This window comes from Vulpes vulpes, chromosome 10, assembly GCF_048418805.1.
Source record: "Vulpes vulpes isolate BD-2025 chromosome 10, VulVul3, whole genome shotgun sequence".
NCBI classification, from domain to species: Eukaryota; Metazoa; Chordata; class Mammalia; order Carnivora; family Canidae; genus Vulpes; species Vulpes vulpes.
The window spans coordinates 101901964-101923382 of record NC_132789.1 but is presented as its reverse complement, the minus strand read 5'-3'; the positions used below and the strand labels follow the sequence as shown (position 1 = coordinate 101923382).

The 21419-nt window shown below is 66.3% G+C and overlaps 1 protein-coding gene across 1 annotated transcript in view; it reads left to right on the top strand.

Moving 5' to 3' along the window:
* Window positions 1–10798: 10798 nt before the first annotated feature.
* Window positions 10799–21419, top strand: part of LOC140594115 (uncharacterized) — a 93952-nt gene continuing 83331 nt past the window's right edge. The window contains exons 1-4 of the mRNA XM_072722496.1: window positions 10799–10991; window positions 11660–11754; window positions 11978–12043; window positions 12603–12706. Of these exons, the coding sequence (XP_072578597.1) occupies window positions 10892–10991; window positions 11660–11754; window positions 11978–12043; window positions 12603–12706 (365 nt within the window). The 5' untranslated portion in view covers window positions 10799–10891. The remainder of the gene's footprint in view (window positions 10992–11659; window positions 11755–11977; window positions 12044–12602; window positions 12707–21419) is intronic.

The window sequence follows — 21419 nt, the reverse complement described above, 5'->3', positions numbered from 1 at the left end:
GTGGGCCCCGCTCCCTGGGCTCCCGGGGCTCCCGGGGAGGCTCCGCTTTCTTTAACATCGACCAAGGTCCCAATGACTCCACCGCACCTCGACGCCGGGGCTCAGTTTCTGCCCTGACACGACACAGGCAGCACGTCGGCTTCAGTTACTCCCTGTCAATCAATCAAAGGGAGCCTGGCCGCTCTCGGGGTGGTTGGGGTGGTTGGTAAGAACACGCGACTCTTGTTCTTGGGGCGGAGAGTTCAAGCCCCATGTGGGTGTAGAGATGACAGAAAAATAAAATCTTAAAAAGAAAATCAGTCAGTCGGTCTGGGGGAGACACAGCCCCGGATCCCACAGGGGCAGGGAGCCAGCTGACGGGTCTACGCACACTATTAGAAGCAGCAGAGCACAAAGTCAGAACTTCCAGAAGTCTGCTAGAGGGGGGGACACGCCGGCCTCGACGGTGCTCGGGAGGCGAAGTGGGGGGCGGCCCCTGGAGCGACAGGGTGGGCTCAGGGTCCCCGGGGTCCCAAGGACGGTGGCGCCAACGGTTCCCAGGCCCAGGAGCGGGGACCCCGGCCGAGGGCCGCGGGACTAGGGCCAGCTGTCTGCCCTGTGTGGCCACAAACTGCAAACCCCTGTGCGGTCACGGGGCCGCGCCCCTGGGCCGGGCCAGCAAAGGCCAGAAGTGGGAGGAGACCCTCCCGGGCGGGAGGAGCACGGGTCTCCCCCAGGGCAGCCCCTAAAACTTGGAGGTTTGAAACTCAGTCACTTGTCCGAGATAAAAAGAAAAAAAAACAAAACAAAACAAAACTCGGACACAGGCAGGGTGAACGCAGGGTTCTGACAGAAACGGTGGAGACAAGAGGGCTTGATGGCACATCAGAAACTATATGCCAATAGGACAACCTACAAGAAATGGACACCGTGACACTATATATAGAAAACTACAAAAATGAACAAACAAAAAAATGTTAGAACCGGTAAATGAATTCAGTAAAGTCACAGGATACATAATTAATGCACAGAATTCTGTTGCATTCCTATACCTCAGTAAGAAGGTAAGAAAAAGAGAAACTAAGACATTAATAAAAATAAACTTAAAATGAAACAAAAAATAATATTATACTTAAGAAAAAACCTAAGGAAACAGCTATAAAAACTTACTCTGAAGACGATGATGGAAAGAAATCGATGACACAAAGAAACGGGAAGAGACACTCCACACTCGTGGACTGAAAGGGTACGAAGTGTCTTCACAACCGAGAGCAGCCCAGACATTCCTATAAACCCTATCAAAATGCCCCCAGCATTTCTCACAGAGCTAAGATAAATGATCTTCAACTTTGCATGGAACCTCAAAAGACCCCAGACAGGCGAAGCAGCCTTGCAAAAGAAAAGCAAAGTAGGAAGCTTCACATCGCTAGATTTCCAGTTATGTCACAAAACTGTTGTGATGAAGACAGTACGGTCCTGGCACGACAACGGACACACAGACCGAGAGCACAGAGCAGACCTCCCAGAAATGAACCCACAACTATGTCGTCGTTTAATCCTTGATAAAGCTGGAAAGAATATCCAGTGGGGAAAAAAATCTACAAATGGTGTTGGAAAAACTGGATAGACACAAGCCAAAGAATGAAATTTCTAGTTTTTGATTTTACTTTTGTGTGTGGCTAAATTCCTAGAAAATATATAACCTACCAAAACTGACACATAGAGAAATAGAAAATTTGAATAGACCAATTCTCAGCGAAGCTGTTGAGTAATAGAAAAAAAATTCCCAAAACGCAGAAGTCCACGACCAGATGGCTTCATGAGTGAATTCTATGAAACATTTAAAGAAGTATTAAAGCCTAGAAAGAGTATTATGCTAAGCACAATATGCCAACCCTAACCCTAACCCTAACCCTAACCCTGACCCTGACCCTGACCCTAACCCTGACCCGGAAGCCTCCCCGCGGGTCCTGAGGAGGCCGGGCCCCTGTGGGCGTGGACGCGACCCCCACACGGCTGTTTCCCGTCTGTTGACTACGTGGGACTCCCAGCGCTGAGAGGGCACCTCCGTGGCTTGTTCCTGCTCTCGGGGGAGACGATTTCAGGTCGTCACCCTCGGGGATGACGTCAGCTGCGGGCCTTCCTACGCGGCCTCTCCTCTGTTGACAGACCTTTCCTAAAACCCCCTGTGCTTTTCATGCTTTGTTCTGTCAAATGCGTTTTCTGCGACTCTTGAGGGGATCGTCTCCTTTCTCTTTGTTTTTGTTGTTTTTTTAAAGATTTTATTTATATATCCTTGAGAGACACCGAGAGACGAGAGAGAGAGAGAGAGAGAGAGAGAGAGAGAGAGAGAGAGAGAGGCAGAGACACGGGCAGAGGGAGAAGAAGGCTCCGTGCAGGGAGCCCGATGTGGGACTCGATCCCGGGACTCCAGGATCACGCCCTGGGCCGAAGGGAAGGCAGGCGCTGAAGCGCTGAGCCCCGCCGCCCCCCTCCGCCCCGGGCCGCCCCATGTCCTTTCTCTGGTTAACGGGATGGATCGTGCTGAGTGATCAGAGGGGCCGCGGGGGGCAGGTGGGCAACGTGGATGAACAAATAGGGAAAGCTACAAGCGTGTGGTTCTAAATAAAGGAATCCCGGAAATTTAGAAAGTACGGCCTGGCAATAGAGTCAGGACCGTGGGGACAACTCGGTACGGGGACAGACGGTGACGCCGCTTCTCGCGGGGAGAGCTGAGCGAGGCACAGAATTGTCAAGTCGCCAGCTGTAGCCCTGAAACTACTGTCCCCTTGGGTGTCGACGGCACTTCAATAGATACCAAGGAAAAGGGGTTTCCGGTGGGAATCCCGGTGGGTCCGTGAAAGGCATTTACACGGTCGTGACGCACACGAAGGCGCCTCTGCAGAGGGGATCCAGATGCTCACGTGTCTTCATGTTAATGTTTAGAAGATGTACTTGGGAGACGGTGCGGGGGGCAGGGGCGGAGGGACAGGGGGAACCTGGAGCGGACTCCTCACCCACCGGAGACCGAGCCCCACCCGAGGCTCCACGCCACAACCTGGAGATCCTGGCTTGAGCCAAACTCAAGAGTCGACGTGGAACCGACGGACGGAACCACCCAGGAGCCCCTCAAATGCTCCTAACTGCAACCCCACGCTGTGAACCCTGGGGGGCGGAGGGGGGCATCTGTGACCCCCAGTCTGCCTTGAAGGGCGGGAGGCCTGCAGGGCCCGAGGATGGGAACTGAGGATGCGGGAGGCTGCCTGCATCGCCTTCCCGCCCGGCGTGGGGACAGGACCCTCCCCCGGGACCCTCGGCCACCAGGGTGAGGGCTGAGTGCTGATTGGACCCCGCCTGCCCACAGTGATGATGCGGGACCCCGCTCTGGGCGGAACTGTGGTGCCCCCGGGTTCCACCGCTGCCTGGTGCCCACTCTGCGTCCGCAGACCTTCGGAGGCACCGGTGCTCCGGATCTGGCTCGCAGCGACCCGACTCTCCTGCTCTCCCCAGTAGCCCAGGACTCGTCTCTCCTCAGTACCCCCACCCTCCCACTCTCCCCAGTACCCCGCTACTCCCACTCTCCCCAGTACCCCGCTACTCCCACTCTCCCCAGTACCCCCACCCTCCCACTCTCCCCAGTACCCCGCTACTCCCACTCTCCCCAGTACCCCCACCCTCCCACTCTCCCCAGTACCCCCACCCTCCCACACTCCCCAGTACCCCAGTGCATAAAGAGGAGGCGCCCACACAGCGACAGGTCACAGGTGAGTGGCAGCTGATCCCTGATCCCCGCGGGCCACAGTGGGGCCTGTGGATCCGCGTGGGGGCACAGGCCTCCCGCGCTGGGGTCCACAACACCCCGACCCCCATGCGATGACCGTGAGCAGCTCCCACAGCCCTTCCACAGCCCCACGGGGTGAGAGCGGCCACCCTGCTGCCCCCCGTCCAGGGAAGGAGGCTGCAGTCGGAACTCAGGCAGCTCCCCCGGGACCCCCGCTCCCCTGTAAGCCCTCTGCTGTGCAGGCACCCAAGCCATGACCTTTCCAGCCTGTCCTAGACGCATGGACCCCGACAGGGGTGACTGTCACCCCCCCATCCCGCCCTGCGCCCGCTGGGTCCCCCTGGCCCGTGAGCAGGCTTGCTCTTCAGGCTCCAAAGAACGTGGAGTCCCTCGTGCTCCCCCAGGGCCCCCCTCAGGCTATTCACACATCGCTGCCCTCAGGGTGGGGAGTTCGGTCGCACTCTTGCTGGCATCAGGTTTTAATTTTGATGAAGTCCAGTCCGTCGCTTTCTCCCCTTGGTCGTGTGCTTGTGGAATCTCGGAGAAACCTTCGATTCCCGCCCCCCCCCCCCCCCCCAAGCCCGCAGGGACACTCGCTGGCCGGCCCACCCACCACCATCTCTGCACCGGCCCCGGGCTGGGAGACGTCACCCCCGAGCATCAGGTGGGCAGTTCCCCGGAGCCCCTGGGTCCCCCGCCCGTGTGCTCCTGATACCGGGGTGGGAGCGCTCTGTGACCCCAGCGTGACGGCGTGCCCTGGGACAGTGGCTGGGAAGGTGGACTGTCGGTGGGCGACGGACAGACAGACAGGCAGCGAGGGCCCGTGTGTGATGCCTGTGCCCCTCGGGGCTACGGGGTTGTCTCCGGCTCCGGTCAGACAGAGGGGCGCCCGCCCACGGGGAGCACCCGGACGCACGTGTCCTCGGAAGGTTCTCACGCGCCGTCATCCTTGGATGTGTTTGGATTGCAGCACGATGCAGGAGGACCCGGAGACCCTGCTGGCCTTGCAAAGGGCCAATATCGTGGCCCAGTACCATCAGGTGAGGCCCACCAGAAGGGACCATAGACACTACACACCCACGACAGGGGGGACCGTACCTGCAAGAGCAGGTGAGGCTCAAGAGGGGATCAGAGCCAAGGATGAGCCAGGTCAGCCCAGGCAAGGACCACAGTCACCAGGAACAAGTGAGACCCTGGGGATGGTCCCGGTGTAGTAGCAACTAAGGGTCCATCCTGGATCCTCGTCATTGGTAGCGGAGGAGCCCAGGCACCAGGTACAGGTGAGGCCCGGGTGGGGACCAGAGTCACCAGGTCCAGATGAAGACCACAGCTACCAGGTCCAGGTGAGCCCAGGTGGGGACCAGAGTCACCAGGTTCAGGTGAGGCCAAGGTGGGGACCACAGTCGCAGATCCACATGAGGCTCAGGTGGAGACCAGAGTCACCTGGGTGAAGCCCAGTTGGGGACTAGAGTCACCAGGCCTGGGTGAGGGCCAGGTAGGGATCAGAGTCACCAGGTCAAGTGAGGCCCAGGTGGGGACCACAGTCGCCGGGTCCGGGTGAGGCCCAGGGGGGGATCGTCACTGATAGACAGAAGCAGGTGAGGCTGCCAGGCTGCGCCCACTCTGGCGCCCGGCCAATCTCAGAGGGTCGGCGCTCCCTCAGGATCCAGGGGAGGGAGGAGCCCTTCTGCTCCCTCCTGTCTCTGTCCCCACTCCCCTGCTCTGATCGGTCCCCACCACGGAGCCCCCTCTGTTGCAGGCGCCCCAAGCAGGGTCTCCGCAGGACCTGTCACTGTGCAAGGTCGCCGACCACCAGGGCTTTCTGCAGTGAGTCCCCTGGACACCCCTCATCCATCCCAGGGCGGGTGGCCTTTGCAGGAACACCTCTCTGGAGGCTGACCCCCCCGCCCCCAGGTCGGGACCTGGTCCCCTGGAGCCCTCTGAGGGCCATGTCTGCGCTGGGTTGCAGCTGAGACACCCCGGAGGCCGACCCGGGACGTGGGCAGGAAGGGAGCTGGGCCCGGGGGAGGCCCCTGGACACTCAGAGGAGGGGCCCCCACGCCTGCTTTGGGCAGGCCCAGGTGTCAGCCTGCTGCATCCGGGGGTGGTGGTGGGGTGGGGTGTCCAGTCCCTTCAGCAGGGGATCCCGCCCGTGAGGGGCTCTGGGGCCGGGGCGTGCTCTCCGTAGGGGGACGGCCTGGTCTGGGCCGAGTCCGCAGGGGTGCTCTCGCCCACACCCGAAGGCTTTTGCGGGGCTGCAGGTGGATGCCGGGGACCAGGCCAGCGCAGGGAGGGGGGGGGGGCCGCAGAGGGAGGCCCCGACCAGGCAGGAGGAGGTAAGAGGAGGAGGGGGCTGCCCTGGGCGGGAAGGAGGGAGGGGACAGCCCAGTGGCCTAGGTCGCAGGGGACGAGGCTGATGGGTCAACAGCCCCACGAGAACCTGACGGACGCTGGAGACCCCAGGTGGGGCCCCCTCGGCCCTGCTCACGGCCCAGTGTCTGCTGGGATGGCTCAGGGGTGGTCGTGCTCAGGGGCTCCGACAGGACGGGAGGTGAAATGGGCCAGGGTGGCAGAGGGGACAGCAGAGAGGGGAGCCCGGGGACAGCAGGGGGACGGCCAGGGGGCAGGGGGAGGCCGGCTGGACGCTGGGCAGTCAGGCCCTGGGGAGGCGGGGGGACCTCAGCGGGACGGTCACGGGGCACCCGGGCCACGCTGACAGCTCTAGGGCTGGTCCATCGAGGAGGGGGGCAGGTCACCCCCTGGGGGCGCCGAGGGGTCCCCGCCCAGCCCACCACCGGCAAACACCCTCCTCAGACCCCCCAGACGCCGCCCCCGCCCGCCCTCAGGCCGCTGGCAGCCCCTGCCCTCCCCGGGGGAGCCCTGCCCTCCCCAGGACGCTGGGTGCAGACGGGGTGTGTGTGTGTGTGTGTGTGTGTGTGTGTGTGTGTGTGTGTGGGGGTGTGTGTGTGGCTGTGGGGCCGGGGCCTCAGGGCTCTGCGTCTCCTGCCTTCCAGGGACAGGGAGCTGCCCGACCCCAGCCCCCGCGAGGCCAAGGTGAGAGCCCGTCCTGGGCCCCGGGCAGGACGTGGGGGGGAGCTGGGGCCAGCTGTCTGCACCGCGTCCCCCAGGACATCCCCGGGCGTCTCCCCAGTCCCCCGTCCCAGCGCTGCACGGGCCGCCGGGAACACACCCGAGACCCGGAGCCGCGGTCCGCGGGGGGCCCTGTGCCTTCCTGGCTCCTCCGGGTCCCGCGGGGCACTGGACGCGGCCCGAGCGCCCACCTCCCGCGGCGGGAGCCTCACCTGCGGCCCCCGCCTGTCCTCTCCCAGAAACTCCGCCAGGAGACCCGGCGCGCGGACAAATGGATAAAAATGCTCAAGCGATGGGACCACTACCTCCCCAGCGAGAAGGTGGGGCGCTGGGTGCCCCCGAGGGCTCTCCGTCCTGACGGGGCTGGGGGGCCGCCCTCAGTGTCCTCCTGCCCCGTCCTCGGGGGAGCCCCCTGCCTGGGGAGAGTCTGCTGGGAGCCCGGGCCTCCCTCCCCAGGCCCCGGGACGGCGGTGGGGGAGCGTCAGGTCGGGGCCAGGGTCCCTGCTCCTCGCGGGGGACGGGTGGGGGGGCCCAGATCCAGGGAGACCCAGCCTCTCTGCAGACACCCTGGAGCCGACGCCGGAACCTTCTAGATGCCTCGTGTTCCCTGGGCTCCAAGGGGCCGCCCTGGGCCCCTCTCACCAGCACTGCCTTCCTCCCCGCAGCTGCGACGCAGGGTCTACAAGGGGGTCCCGCCCCAGGTGCGGGGACAGGTGTGGCTGCGATTGCTGAACGTCGACCAGGTTAAGGCCAGCAATGCCGGGAAATACCAGGTGGGACCCGACCCGTCTACTCCCCGGGGACCCTCGGTCCCCTCCCTGCCCAGGGCTGACCCTCCGTGACCCCTCCCCACCCGGGCTGATCCTCCACGTCCCCTCCCTGTCCAGGGCTGACCCTCAGTCCCCTCCCCGCCCACGACAGCTGGGCACAGGCCCTCACGCAGGCCCCGCGGGCACGGTGGGCACTACCGCCGTCCCCGGCCTCCCAGGGGAAGGGTGGAGGTTCCTGCAGGACACACTCCCGTGGTGGCCCCGGGGCTCCCTGCCCAGGACGGCAGCTGCTGACAGGTCGGGGTCTGTGTCCCTGACGCCGGCTCCTCCTCCCGGGGTCTCCCCGCAGGCAATGAAGGAGGCGGCCCTGGTCTCCTCCCGGGACATCGTGCAGATCGACCTGGACGTCAACCGCACGTTCCGCAGTCACACCATGTTCTGGGACCGCTACGGGGTCGGGTGAGGCTGCTGGGCCAGCGGGGTTCGGGGGTCGGGGGCCCGGCCTGGGAGAGGCCCGGGGGCTTCTGTGCTGGGGACACGGGGTCTCCGAGGCCGGGGGGAGCGACGGCAGCAAACAACACACTGCCACGTGGTAGGGTGCTGGGGATGACCCCCGTGCCCCCAACCCCAGGGTCTCGGGGATGGGGAGGCCGCAGGACGGGGCCTCCAGGGGTCACCGTCTGAGCTGAACCCCAAGGGGGTGAGGGGCGGCCCCGTGAAGAGCAGGGGGCCGGGGTGGGGGCGTGGGGGGCACGAAGGGGACCTGGGGCCAGGGTGCATGGCCGCGGCTGGACCGGGACACGTGGACCCGACGAGGGTCGGACAGGTCAGGGTGACACCCACCCTCCGGTGCTTTATGTACTTCTGAATTCTGGGCATTTTGTTTTAGACAATTTGCACTTGGTGAGCACACACGGCATGACGCCCCCCCCCCCCCCCCTCAGACGCCGCCCCGGTCCAGGCAGGCCCTCCGCGGAGCACACGGGGCCCCAGGGGCAGGGGCAGGGGTCACAGCAAACCCCAGACTGGGGTCGCCTTTATCTGTAGACGTCTCCGTGTGCACCTTAGAGAAGGGGGTGCCCTGTGTCCGCAGCCCCCCACCCCATCCCCTCACCCACCGCCCCCACGCCATCCCCCTGCATCACCCCCCACACCATCCCCCACAACCCCAGACCCCCACCCCTACACTATCGGTCCCGCCCCCACCCCCACCCCACCCCCACGAGGACGCGGTGCAGCTGCCCCCTGTGGGACATGCTCAGCCTCCCCGGCCACCTTGGGGTTCTCTGGACGGCCTGCTCCCGTCAGAAGCCCGGGTGTCCCGCAGAGTCCCCAGGGGCCGCGGGGAGGTGGGGAAGGCAGGGAGCCCCCCGACAGGGGCTTGCAGGTGGGTGGAGCATAGGGTGCAGCTACCTGTGTGTGCAGCGGGCGGGGTGTGTGGGAGCCCGGGACCCCAGGGGTGACCTGCAGGGGCGCCAGGGGCGGGGCTGGGGAGACGCCAGGCATGGGTGGCTGGGCTTCCCGGGCGGGCCGCTCGGACCGTCTCCCCACGAGAACTCGGTGCTCCTCCCTGCAGGGAACCTGCTGCCCCCCGGGGCCCCCGCGGCCCTCAGAGCGCGGCCGGGTCAGGCTGACCTGTGACCCCCGGCCCGGGGGGAGCCGGCCTCCAGCAGCCCGGGCCCGGGGGCCGCGGAGCCGGGGTGCAGACTCAGGCCGCCGTGCGGGGGGGCATCGGGCGGCTCCTGGCAGCGCTGAGGGGGCCGCACCCCGTACCCCCCCCGTGCTCAGATAGTGACCCCAGGGGTTCGCAGCCTGTATCGGGGTCACACCTGCACGACGTTCCCTGCTCTCCTCACGGCGGCTCAGACCTGGAGCCCCGAGGTGCTCTGGGATGGGCGGGCCCGGGGTGCCCCCCACAGAGTCCAGCCCAGGGACACCTGGGAAGACCTGGGGGTGCGCTCAGGGCCACGGATGCCCCGGCTGCGTGGGCTCGGGGCAGGGGTCACGTGGGGCTGGTGGTGTTCCCGGGACACGGGGCCGGGCCAGGCCAGGGCAGCGGAGGAGAGGCGTCAGGGGCTGCGGGGACCGGGGCAGGGGGAGCGCTGGCTCCCATGGGGGCGTGCGGGGGGGGGGGGGGCCGCTCCAGGGCTGGAGGCCCGGGGCGCTGGCGGCGCTGGGGGAGCCCGGAGCTGCACACCCCACGGCGGGAGCCGCTCGGAGGCGTCGGACACCCCAGGGTGCACTGAACCCCCGGCACGCTGCACGTGTGAGGTCGCCGCCTGTCCCCGTGCGCAGACCTGACCCCGGAGATCGGCCCCCGCGGAGGGGCCCTGCGGGCCGCGGGGCCTGCGGGGCGGGTGTCGGCACCTCGGCGGCCTCGCTGGGCGGGGGCTGACTGAGCAGAGCCCCCCGCTGTCCCCCCTCCTAGGCAGCGAGCCCTGTTCTGCGTACTGGCAGCCTACTCGCTGTACGACACGGTGAGTGTCCCTGCCCCCGCCTCCTGCCCCGCGGGCGGCCTTGTCCTGAGTGGTGGTGACCAGCGGGACTCACAGTGATGGCCCCGGCTCCACGGCCCCCGAGATGCCGGGGAGGGTCTCTCTCCTCCGGGACGGGCAGGGGGCGGGGTGCAGACCTCCCAGGGGAGGCAGGGCCTGCGTGCCCGAGGGCCGGGGCTGCCCGGGGCCCCCGCGTGCACCGCGGCCGTCCTAGAGCTCGGGTCTGGACCCTGACAGACGGCACTACCGACGAGAGCCCGGGCGGGGAAGGCTCCCACTCCCCCGAAGGGAACGAGGCCGAGGCGCCCAGGAGGCCGCCCCCTTCCACGGCGCATTCCAGAAGGGTCCCCGAGGACCCCAGCTCACACGCTCCCCGGCCCCGCGGGGTGTCCTGGCCCAGCTCCCCTCGTGGGACCTGCCAGGGGCCACAGTCAGGCCCCCCTACCCCCCCGCCGACCTGCCCTCGGGGGGGTCTCCAGACCTGGCGGGTCCCCTACAGCCTGGCACAGCTCACGGAGGCCCCTCCTGCTGGCCTGAGGACGGGGGTCCTGGCACGGCGGCCGCAGGGCTTGGTAGCGGGGCCCGGGGTGCTCGCGCCCCAGCTGGTCCGGGTGGCCCTCACCTGCTCCCCCGCCCTCTGGGAGCCCCCTCCGGGAGCCCGGGCTGGGAGGGAGCCGGGGGAGCCTGACGCCCGCGGGGAGGGCTCAGAGGGGGCCTCGGGGCGCACGCCCTCCGTGGGGCTCTGGCTCTTGCAGGAGGTGGGCTACTGCCAGGGCATGAGCGAGATCGCGGCCGTCCTCCTCATGTTCCTGCCCGAGGAGGACGCCTTCTGGGCGCTGGCCCAGCTGATGGTGGGCGACCGGCACTCCATGCACGGTAGGGGCCCGCCGGGGAGCTCAGGAGGGCCTCCCTGCAGGCTGCTGCACCGGGGGGCAGGCGGGGACCCCCCAGCTCGCCCCCCCACGGGCAAGGGCCCCGCCTCCCCGGTGGCCTCGGGGTCCCGGAGCCACGGCCACCCGCCCCACCGTCTGCAGGCCAGGCACGCACTCCCGTTGCTCCCCCAGCCTCCCGCCGGGCTGCCGGCTTGTCCCCCAGGCCCCCCTGCCAGCCCACGGCCACACGGGGCCCAGGGGGCAGCGTCTCCCCCTCCCGGGGGCCCCCAGCCTCACTCCCAAGCCCCACAGCAGAGGGCCGTGCACGCCCATCACCCTCCCCGTGGCCTGCACCCGCTGCCCCTCGGGGCTGGGGACCCGCCTGTCCCCGCGGCGGCCCCCGCAGGAGAGAGGGTGCTGGGTCAGCCGGGCCCGGTCCTCAGCCCCCAGCCCACGCCCCGCGGGGTCTCTGTGAGGACGAGGGTCCCCGGGCCCCGCGCCCCCGGCCTGGGAGGCAGGCCCTGCCCTCTGGGAAGAGCGGATCCAGCCAGGGCTCCGAGGGCGGTGGGCACACGGGGGTCAGGGCGTGGCGGGGAGGCCCCTGCCCCGACACCCCCCACCCCGCCTGGTGCAGGAGGAGGCCCTGACCGTGGGGGCCTGGGGCCTTCTCAGGCTTCTTCGTCCCGGGCTTCCCGAAGCTCCTCAGGTTCCAGAGACATCACGAGCGGGTCCTCCAAAGAGCTCTCCCGGACCTGAGGAAGCACATGGCGAGTGGGGGCGAGTGGGAGCTCCTGAGGCTCCGTCCCCGGAGCCCGGGGCAGGGGGTGGGGGGCATGGCCCTCCCTCCGAGCTGCCCAGAGTTGGGGTCACGTTCCTCCCCCTGGGGCCCGGGGGCGCCCTCGGGGCTGGGCTGGGCCGTGGGGGGGAGCGCGTCCACCCGGCTCCAGGGGCCGCGGCGTGGGGCCTGAGCACCCCCTGCCCTCCCGCCAGGACGAGGAGCAGATGTCCACCGGCATCTACAGCCCCAAATGGTTTCTCCAGTGCTTCCTCGGCCGGGTGAGGCCCCCCCCCCCGGGACCCCCGCTCCCGGACCTGCCCCCTGCCCCCGGGGAGGGCCCAGCTCAGCCCCACCCTCCAGACGAGCCAGGCCCGACCCCGGGGTCCTGAGGCTGAGGCTGAGGCTCGCAGCCCAGCCCGTCCTGGAGAAGCCCAGAGGGTCCCTGGACGAGGTCCCGGGGGGCGGCCCGTCTCTGCCTCAGCTCCCCCGGGGGAGGCCGGGTCAGCCCGGGGTGTGGACGGGCCCTCGGCCCATCGGGCGGCCAGCCTGGGGTCCTCTCGAGGCGTGGTGTCGTCAAGTGCGGGCAGAGTCTGTGCCCCCAGGGGTGCGGGAGGTGCTGGCCGGGGTCGGAACCCGGAGCGGCCGGGAGTCCCTGATCTCCCTGGGAGGAGGGCACGCACGGGGAGGCGGGGGGCGGGGGGCGGGGGGCGGGGGGGGGGGGCGCTGCGGGGCCTCGTCGCAGGCAGCCGGGGGCCAGATGGCAGGCCTAGCCTAGCCCCAGCCGAGCCCCCCAGGGGCCCTGCTCAGGCCGCTCCTCCCACCCCGCCGTCCCCCTAGACCCCCTTCTCGCTCACCCTGAAGCTGTGGGATGCCTACGTGTTGGATGGGGAGAGGGTGCTCACGGCCATGGCCTATACCATCCTCAAGGTGCACAGGAGTAAGTGAGCCCCCGGGAGCCCAGGTGTGCCGGGGGCGGGGGGCAGGGGCGGTGACCCTGGGCTCTGAGCAGCACCCAGACCTGGGGCGGGGGGACGGCGGGGCAGGCGGGTGCAGCGGGGCTCCCCGAGTGGAGCAGCGGGCAGGGGCCACCCCGGCCAGCGCACTGCCCGCGGCGCTCCTGGGCACAGCGGGACCCCAGCCGCTGGCCTGGGGGCCCCGGGGGCCCCAGGGCGGGGCCCTCTGGGTCTGACTCTCGCCCACCGCCCAGAGCGCCTCCTGAAGCTGCCCCTGGAAGGGCTCCGGGAGTTCCTCCAGGACTCTCTGGCCCAGCCCTGGGCCCTGGAGGACGAGGCCGTGCTGAGACACCTTCGGGCCTCCATGACCCAGCTCCGCAGGATGCGGTGCGACCTGCCCCCGCCAGGTGGGCTCAGGGCCCCGGCCCCTCCCGACTCGGCCTGCTGGGGCCGCCCACAGGGGACAGAGCCCCCGGGGCCCCCGTCCTCATCTCTGGGGCTCTCCTCTTCTGCTCCAGCCTCGGGGACCCCAGGCCAGGGCTGGGCGGGCGGGTACCCACTGCAGGGCCCGGGCAGCAGTGTGGGGGGCTGAGCACAGGGTCAGGCCGGGGGGGTCACGCGGGAGCCGTGAGGACCCCCGGGGCCCCCAGCGGGGGACACACAGCCTGCTGGAGACGCTGACCCCGTCGGCCTCTTTCCAGCGGGACCTGAGGAGTTCCCCACGAGGCCCCTGGGCCTGGAGCCAGTGTCCCCGGCGCCCGGGCCTCTCCTCCCTTCTCCGGCCTCTGAGCCACCGCCCAGGCTGGAGGAGCCGGCCTCCCCGGGCCCAGCCGCCCGGCCTGAGCCGCCCGGACCCCCTCCCGGCCAGGCCATCGTCCAACTTGCCCCCCAGCCCCGGCGGTGGAACTCCCTCCCCACCCTCCCGGGGCAACAAGGCGGTGCAGGCAGGCGGCCCCGGGACACGGCGGGCTTCGAGACCGAAAACGGGGTCTCCTTCCATTTGGCACCTGCCTGGGCCACCCCAGAGGCCCCGCGACGGACCGGGCCCTGGAGCACCCCCGGGACTCCCATCACGCGGTCCCCCCAGCCCCCTAGGGATGACGCTGTCGGGCCCAGGACACCCTTCCTGCCCCGCGGCCACTGCAGCTCGTGCCCCTCGCTGGGCAGTGACGGGCACAGCCAGGGCAGAGCCAGGGCGGCGCTGAGCCCGCTGCCCCGAGGCCCCGCACAGGCCCGGGACCCTCTGCCCCCCGCGTCCACGGGGCAGCTCGATGCTCGCGGGCCTCGGGGGCAGAGCGTGGCGGTGAGGGCGGGGGCCCGGAGGCTCCGGCCCGCCGTCACCGTGCCCTGCCTCGTCTCGCTGTGCCTCCCGGAGGGCGGCACCGCCCGCACGGGACACCAGCCCCTGACCCAGAGGGACCTGGGCTGGCCTGGCCCCGGGCTCTGTGGGGGCAGGGGCGACTCGAGCGCCTGCCCCAGGCCCAGCGCTAATGGGATCCAGCGCCCCGGGGCCCTGGCCAGGCCTGCGTTCTGGCCCCGGGCCGAACGAGCCCTCTCACAGCAGGATGTGGCCTCCTGGGCCCTGGGCGTGCCCCACAGACCCAGGTCGCTGACCTAGGGCAGCCCTGGGGATCCCGGGACACCCCAGGGCAGGGCAGCGGGGGCAGGCCCGTGGGCCCCACCCCCACCCCCACCCCCACCCCCACCCCCACCCACACCCACACCAGGAGGCAGGCTCCTCCACGCGCTGGGGCTCCAGCAGTCAGTCACCCGGCCCCGGGGGGCCCGAGGCCGGGGTCCAGCTGCCCTGCGGGGACCCAGCGCAGGAGCCCATGGGCCGCAGGTTCACGTCAGCCCTGCCGCCCCCAGAACCGCCTCTCACCGCCCCGACCTCAGGACACGCGCCCCCACCCGGAGTCGAGTCCGCACAGGCTCCCAGGCGGGGGACTCCAGCACCCGCACCCCTGTGGGATTCCCGCTTTCCTCTAAGGACAGGAAGGTCTCCCAGGGGAAGGCGCGCACCCTCGGCTCTGAGCCCCTGTTTGCTGTTGCAAGTTCAATAAAGTGTTGTTGTGTGAGAGGGCACGGCCGGCTCGTTTCTGCGTCTCCCGGAGCTCTGTGCACGGGGTGCGGAGACACCCCCAGAGAGGAGGAGGGGGCGCCGCCCAGGCCCCGACCAGCCCCTGCGGGGGCGCCGCCAGGCACACACGGCTGACGTCCCCACGTGCCTTCCCGGGGCGGCCAGACGCCAGGGTCAGGACCCCGCAGACTCTACTGCGACTCAGCCTGCGCCCGCGGCCAGGACGGGCCTGGGACAGAGTGACAGCCGGGGAGCCTCAGGTCACCAGGGTCTGTGCTAAGCGCCCTGGGAGGTCTGTGCCCCCTCTGTCCAGGGGGCCTGGGCTGCCCGGGCTCCGGGGCGCTTCCTCCCCTCCCGGCCCCGGGCCTGTGCGCCTGGGGCACAGAGGGCCCGCGGGGCGGTCAGCGTGGCCCCGGAGCGGACGTCAGGACAGCAGGCCCTTGCAGCTCTCACACCTGGGCCACCCTCACCGGGCGGGCTCAGCGTGCACACCCGGTGCTGCTGGATCCCTCGCACCAGAGTGTGGAGGGCACCCTGCACGCCCTGGAGAGTAGGGGCTGGGTGAGCGCGGGGCTCGGCCTGGGGGCAGGCAGCGCAGGGGACCGAGGGACCCCGGCCCCGTCCCCACCCCGACTCCCACACACACACACACACAGGCAGCCCCAGGGCTCCCCCCACGGGCAGCCGGCCCCTCAGGAGCTCCCCCCAGGGCGGCCCCGAGGTCTGGCTCCCCGCTGGAGCTGGAGAGGCATCGGGGAGAAGAGAAGCGGCCGGCGCTCGGCGGGGACCCGCTGCCACCCACGGGAATGTGGCCGAGCCGGACCTTCCAGCTCAGCTGACCCCCCGGCGGGACGGGACGGCACGGGACGGCACGGGACGGCACGAGGGGGCCCGGGTCGGCCGGGAGAACCCAGCTAGCCGCCCAGCGCCAGCACCGGAAATGATGGTGCTTCTTCAACCGTTTCGGCGTCAGGACGACGCGGCCCGAGGATCAGATCGCGGCACGGCGACAGACAGGCACACACCCCAAACCCAACAAACGTCGGAATCCCCCGACTGTTGTCAGACAGCAGCCGGACGGTTACAGACGGGACGCTGGGGTCCCCGGTAGGACACACGGAGGACGCTCCAGACCACGGCTGCAGAGGCGCTGGAGGCCCGGGGATGCGCCTGCGGGTGCCCACGGGGAGCGCGGGGCGGCGGGAAGCACCCTACAGAGGGGGGCCCCTCCTGGGAAAGGACGCCGGGTCCCCGCGAAGGCTCCCGATGCTGACAGCTGTCCCCCTCTCCTTCAGCTTCTGGTTCCCCCCCCGCCCCATTTTGCTCTTCCTGATTCTCCGTCGGCCTCCGCCCTGCATCCGAGCCACTGACCACACGGGCTTCTTTAGGACGTCGGGTCCCAAAAGGAGGCCGAGCTCTGGCTCCCGGGATCGGGAAGGACCATCGCCGAGGTTTATGCTGATCCCCCCGAGCTCGTGCCTTCCCGGCTCTTCTGTCCTGCAGAACGAGGGGAGGCACGGGCCTTACGGGGAAGGAGGCCCACTCCCACTCGGGCGGGACCGTCCCTCGTGGGGGACCCCGTCATCTGGGCCCGGGAGAGCGAGCGGGGCCATCAAGAACAGGTCGCAGGCTAGACGTGGTCCGCTCTGAGGTTTGTCCTGAAGCGAGGACTCCCCTTCCACGTCACGCTGTCTTAGTTCATCCATTTATTATTTGTTAAAGGTTTTACGTTTATGTCCTCTCTACACCCAACACGGAGTTCCAGCTCACAGTCCTGACATCAAGGTCCCCCGACCAGGCCGGCCAGGCACCCCAGGGCCATGTTTCTCATCTCTTTGCTGGCTCGCCTATCTCTGCACCCAACTGGGACATCGAGTCCACGACGGGGGAGCTTTAGCTACCTCCGAACCCGCAAGAACCCGGAACGTTCTCGCTGTGTCCCCATCCTAGAACGACCTTCGCCGTCGAACAGCAACTCAAATAAATCGGCAGCCAGCCCAATGACTCCTGGTCAAGGACACGGCCAACTTGTCACGTGTGTGGGCCCCGCTCCCTGGGCTCCCGGGGCTCCCGGGGAGGCTCCGCTTTCTTTAACATCGACCAAGGTCCCAATGACTCCACCGCACCTCGACGCCGGGGCTCAGTTTCTGCCCTGACACGACACAGGCAGCACGTCGGCTTCAGTTACTCCCTGTCAATCAATCAAAGGGAGCCTGGCCGCTCTCGGGGTGGTTGGGGTGGTTGGTAAGAACACGCGACTCTTGTTCTTGGGGCGGAGAGTTCAAGCCCCATGTGGGTGTAGAGATGACAGAAAAATAAAATCTTAAAAAGAAAATCAGTCAGTCGGTCTGGGGGAGACACAGCCCCGGATCCCACAGGGGCAGGGAGCCAGCTGACGGGTCTACGCACACTATTAGAAGCAGCAGAGCACAAAGTCAGAACTTCCAGAAGTCTGCTAGAGGGGGGGACACGCCGGCCTCGACGGTGCTCGGGAGGCGAAGTGGGGGGCGGCCCCTGGAGCGACAGGGTGGGCTCAGGGTCCCCGGGGTCCCAAGGACGGTGGCGCCAACGGTTCCCAGGCCCAGGAGCGGGGACCCCGGCCGAGGGCCGCGGGACTAGGGCCAGCTGTCTGCCCTGTGTGGCCACAAACTGCAAACCCCTGTGCGGTCACGGGGCCGCGTCCCTGGGCCGGGCCAGCAAAGGCCAGAAGTGGGAGGAGACCCTCCCGGGCGGGAGGAGCACGGGTCTCCCCCAGGGCAGCCCCTAAAACTTGGAGGTTTGAAACTCAGTCACTTGTCCGAGATAAAAAGAAAAAAAAACAAAACAAAACAAAACTCGGACACAGGCAGGGTGAACGCAGGGTTCTGACAGAAACGGTGGAGACAAGAGGGCTTGATGGCACATCAGAAACTATATGCCAATAGGACAACCTACAAGAAATGGACACCGTGACACTATATATAGAAAACTACAAAAATGAACAAACAAAAAAATGTTAGAACCGGTAAATGAATTCAGTAAAGTCACAGGATACATAATTAATGCACAGAATTCTGTTGCATTCCTATACCTCAGTAAGAAGGTAAGAAAAAGAGAAACTAAGACATTAATAAAAATAAACTTAAAATGAAACAAAAAATAATATTATACTTAAGAAAAAACCTAAGGAAACAGCTATAAAAACTTACTCTGAAGACGATGATGGAAAGAAATCGATGACACAAAGAAACGGGAAGAGACACTCCACACTCGTGGACTGAAAGGGTACGAAGTGTCTTCACAACCGAGAGCAGCCCAGACATTCCTATAAACCCTATCAAAATGCCCCCAGCATTTCTCACAGAGCTAAGATAAATGATCTTCAACTTTGCATGGAACCTCAAAAGACCCCAGACAGGCGAAGCAGCCTTGCAAAAGAAAAGCAAAGTAGGAAGCTTCACATCGCTAGATTTCCAGTTATGTCACAAAACTGTTGTGATGAAGACAGTACGGTCCTGGCACGACAACGGACACACAGACCGAGAGCACAGAGCAGACCTCCCAGAAATGAACCCACAACTATGTCGTCGTTAAATCCTTGATAAAGCTGGAAAGAATATCCAGTGGGGAAAAAAATCTACAAATGGTGTTGGAAAAACTGGATAGACACAAGCCAAAGAATGAAATTTCTAGTTTTTGATTTTACTTTTGTGTGTGGCTAAATTCCTAGAAAATATATAACCTACCAAAACTGACACATAGAGAAATAGAAAATTTGAATAGACCAATTCTCAGCGAAGCTGTTGAGTAATAGAAAAAAAATTCCCAAAACGCAGAAGTCCACGACCAGATGGCTTCATGAGTGAATTCTATGAAACATTTAAAGAAGTATTAAAGCCTAGAAAGAGTATTATGCTAAGCACAATATGCCAACCCTAACCCTAACCCTAACCCTAACCCTGACCCTGACCCTGACCCTAACCCTGACCCGGAAGCCTCCCCGCGGGTCCTGAGGAGGCCGGGCCCCTGTGGGCGTGGACGCGACCCCCACACGGCTGTTTCCCGTCTGTTGACTACGTGGGACTCCCAGCGCTGAGAGGGCACCTCCGTGGCTTGTTCCTGCTCTCGGGGGAGACGATTTCAGGTCGTCACCCTCGGGGATGACGTCAGCTGCGGGCCTTCCTACGCGGCCTCTCCTCTGTTGACAGACCTTTCCTAAAACCCCCTGTGCTTTTCATGCTTTGTTCTGTCAAATGCGTTTTCTGCGACTCTTGAGGGGATCGTCTCCTTTCTCTTTGTTTTTGTTGTTTTTTTAAAGATTTTATTTATATATCCTTGAGAGACACCGAGAGACGAGAGAGAGAGAGAGAGAGAGAGAGAGAGAGAGAGAGAGAGAGAGGCAGAGACACGGGCAGAGGGAGAAGAAGGCTCCGTGCAGGGAGCCCGATGTGGGACTCGATCCCGGGACTCCAGGATCACGCCCTGGGCCGAAGGGAAGGCAGGCGCTGAAGCGCTGAGCCCCGCCGCCCCCCTCCGCCCCGGGCCGCCCCATGTCCTTTCTCTGGTTAACGGGATGGATCGTGCTGAGTGATCAGAGGGGCCGCGGGGGGCAGGTGGGCAACGTGGATGAACAAATAGGGAAAGCTACAAGCGTGTGGTTCTAAATAAAGGAATCCCGGAAATTTAGAAAGTACGGCCTGGCAATAGAGTCAGGACCGTGGGGACAACTCGGTACGGGGACAGACGGTGACGCCGCTTCTCGCGGGGAGAGCTGAGCGAGGCACAGAATTGTCAAGTCGCCAGCTGTAGCCCTGAAACTACTGTCCCCTTGGGTGTCGACGGCACTTCAATAGATACCAAGGAAAAGGGGTTTCCGGTGGGAATCCCGGTGGGTCCGTGAAAGGCATTTACACGGTCGTGACGCACACGAAGGCGCCTCTGCAGAGGGGATCCAGATGCTCACGTGTCTTCATGTTAATGTTTAGAAGATGTACTTGGGAGACGGTGCGGGGGGCAGGGGCGGAGGGACAGGGGGAACCTGGAGCGGACTCCTCACCCACCGGAGACCGAGCCCCACCCGAGGCTCCACGCCACAACCTGGAGATCCTGGCTTGAGCCAAACTCAAGAGTCGACGTGGAACCGACGGACGGAACCACCCAGGAGCCCCTCAAATGCTCCTAACTGCAACCCCACGCTGTGAACCCTGGGGGGCGGAGGGGGGCATCTGTGACCCCCAGTCTGCCTTGAAGGGCGGGAGGCCTGCAGGGCCCGAGGATGGGAACTGAGGATGCGGGAGGCTGCCTGCATCGCCTTCCCGCCCGGCGTGGGGACAGGACCCTCCCCCGGGACCCTCGGCCACCAGGGTGAGGGCTGAGTGCTGATTGGACCCCGCCTGCCCACAGTGATGATGCGGGACCCCGCTCTGGGCGGAACTGTGGTGCCCCCGGGTTCCACCGCTGCCTGGTGCCCACTCTGCGTCCGCAGACCTTCGGAGGCACCGGTGCTCCGGATCTGGCTCGCAGCGACCCGACTCTCCTGCTCTCCCCAGTAGCCCAGGACTCGTCTCTCCTCAGTACCCCCACCCTCCCACTCTCCCCAGTACCCCGCTACTCCCACTCTCCCCAGTACCCCGCTACTCCCACTCTCCCCAGTACCCCCACCCTCCCACTCTCCCCAGTACCCCGCTACTCCCACTCTCCCCAGTACCCCCACCCTCCCACTCTCCCCAGTACCCCCACCCTCCCACACTCCCCAGTACCCCAGTGCATAAAGAGGAGGCGCCCACACAGCGACAGGTCACAGGTGAGTGGCAGCTGATCCCTGATCCCCGCGGGCCACAGTGGGGCCTGTGGATCCGCGTGGGGGCACAGGCCTCCCGCGCTGGGGTCCACAACACCCCGACCCCCATGCGATGACCGTGAGCAGCTCCCACAGCCCTTCCACAGCCCCACGGGGTGAGAGCGGCCACCCTGCTGCCCCCCGTCCAGGGAAGGAGGCTGCAGTCGGAACTCAGGCAGCTCCCCCGGGACCCCCGCTCCCCTGTAAGCCCTCTGCTGTGCAGGCACCCAAGCCATGACCTTTCCAGCCTGTCCTAGACGCATGGACCCCGACAGGGGTGACTGTCACCCCCCCATCCCGCCCTGCGCCCGCTGGGTCCCCCTGGCCCGTGAGCAGGCTTGCTCTTCAGGCTCCAAAGAACGTGGAGTCCCTCGTGCTCCCCCAGGGCCCCCCTCAGGCTATTCACACATCGCTGCCCTCAGGGTGGGGAGTTCGGTCGCACTCTTGCTGGCATCAGGTTTTAATTTTGATGAAGTCCAGTCCGTCGCTTTCTCCCCTTGGTCGTGTGCTTGTGGAATCTCGGAGAAACCTTCGATTCCCGCCCCCCCCCCCCCCCCCAAGCCCGCAGGGACACTCGCTGGCCGGCCCACCCACCACCATCTCTGCACCGGCCCCGGGCTGGGAGACGTCACCCCCGAGCATCAGGTGGGCAGTTCCCCGGAGCCCCTGGGTCCCCCGCCCGTGTGCTCCTGATACCGGGGTGGGAGCGCTCTGTGACCCCAGCGTGACGGCGTGCCCTGGGACAGTGGCTGGGAAGGTGGACTGTCGGTGGGCGACGGACAGACAGACAGGCAGCGAGGGCC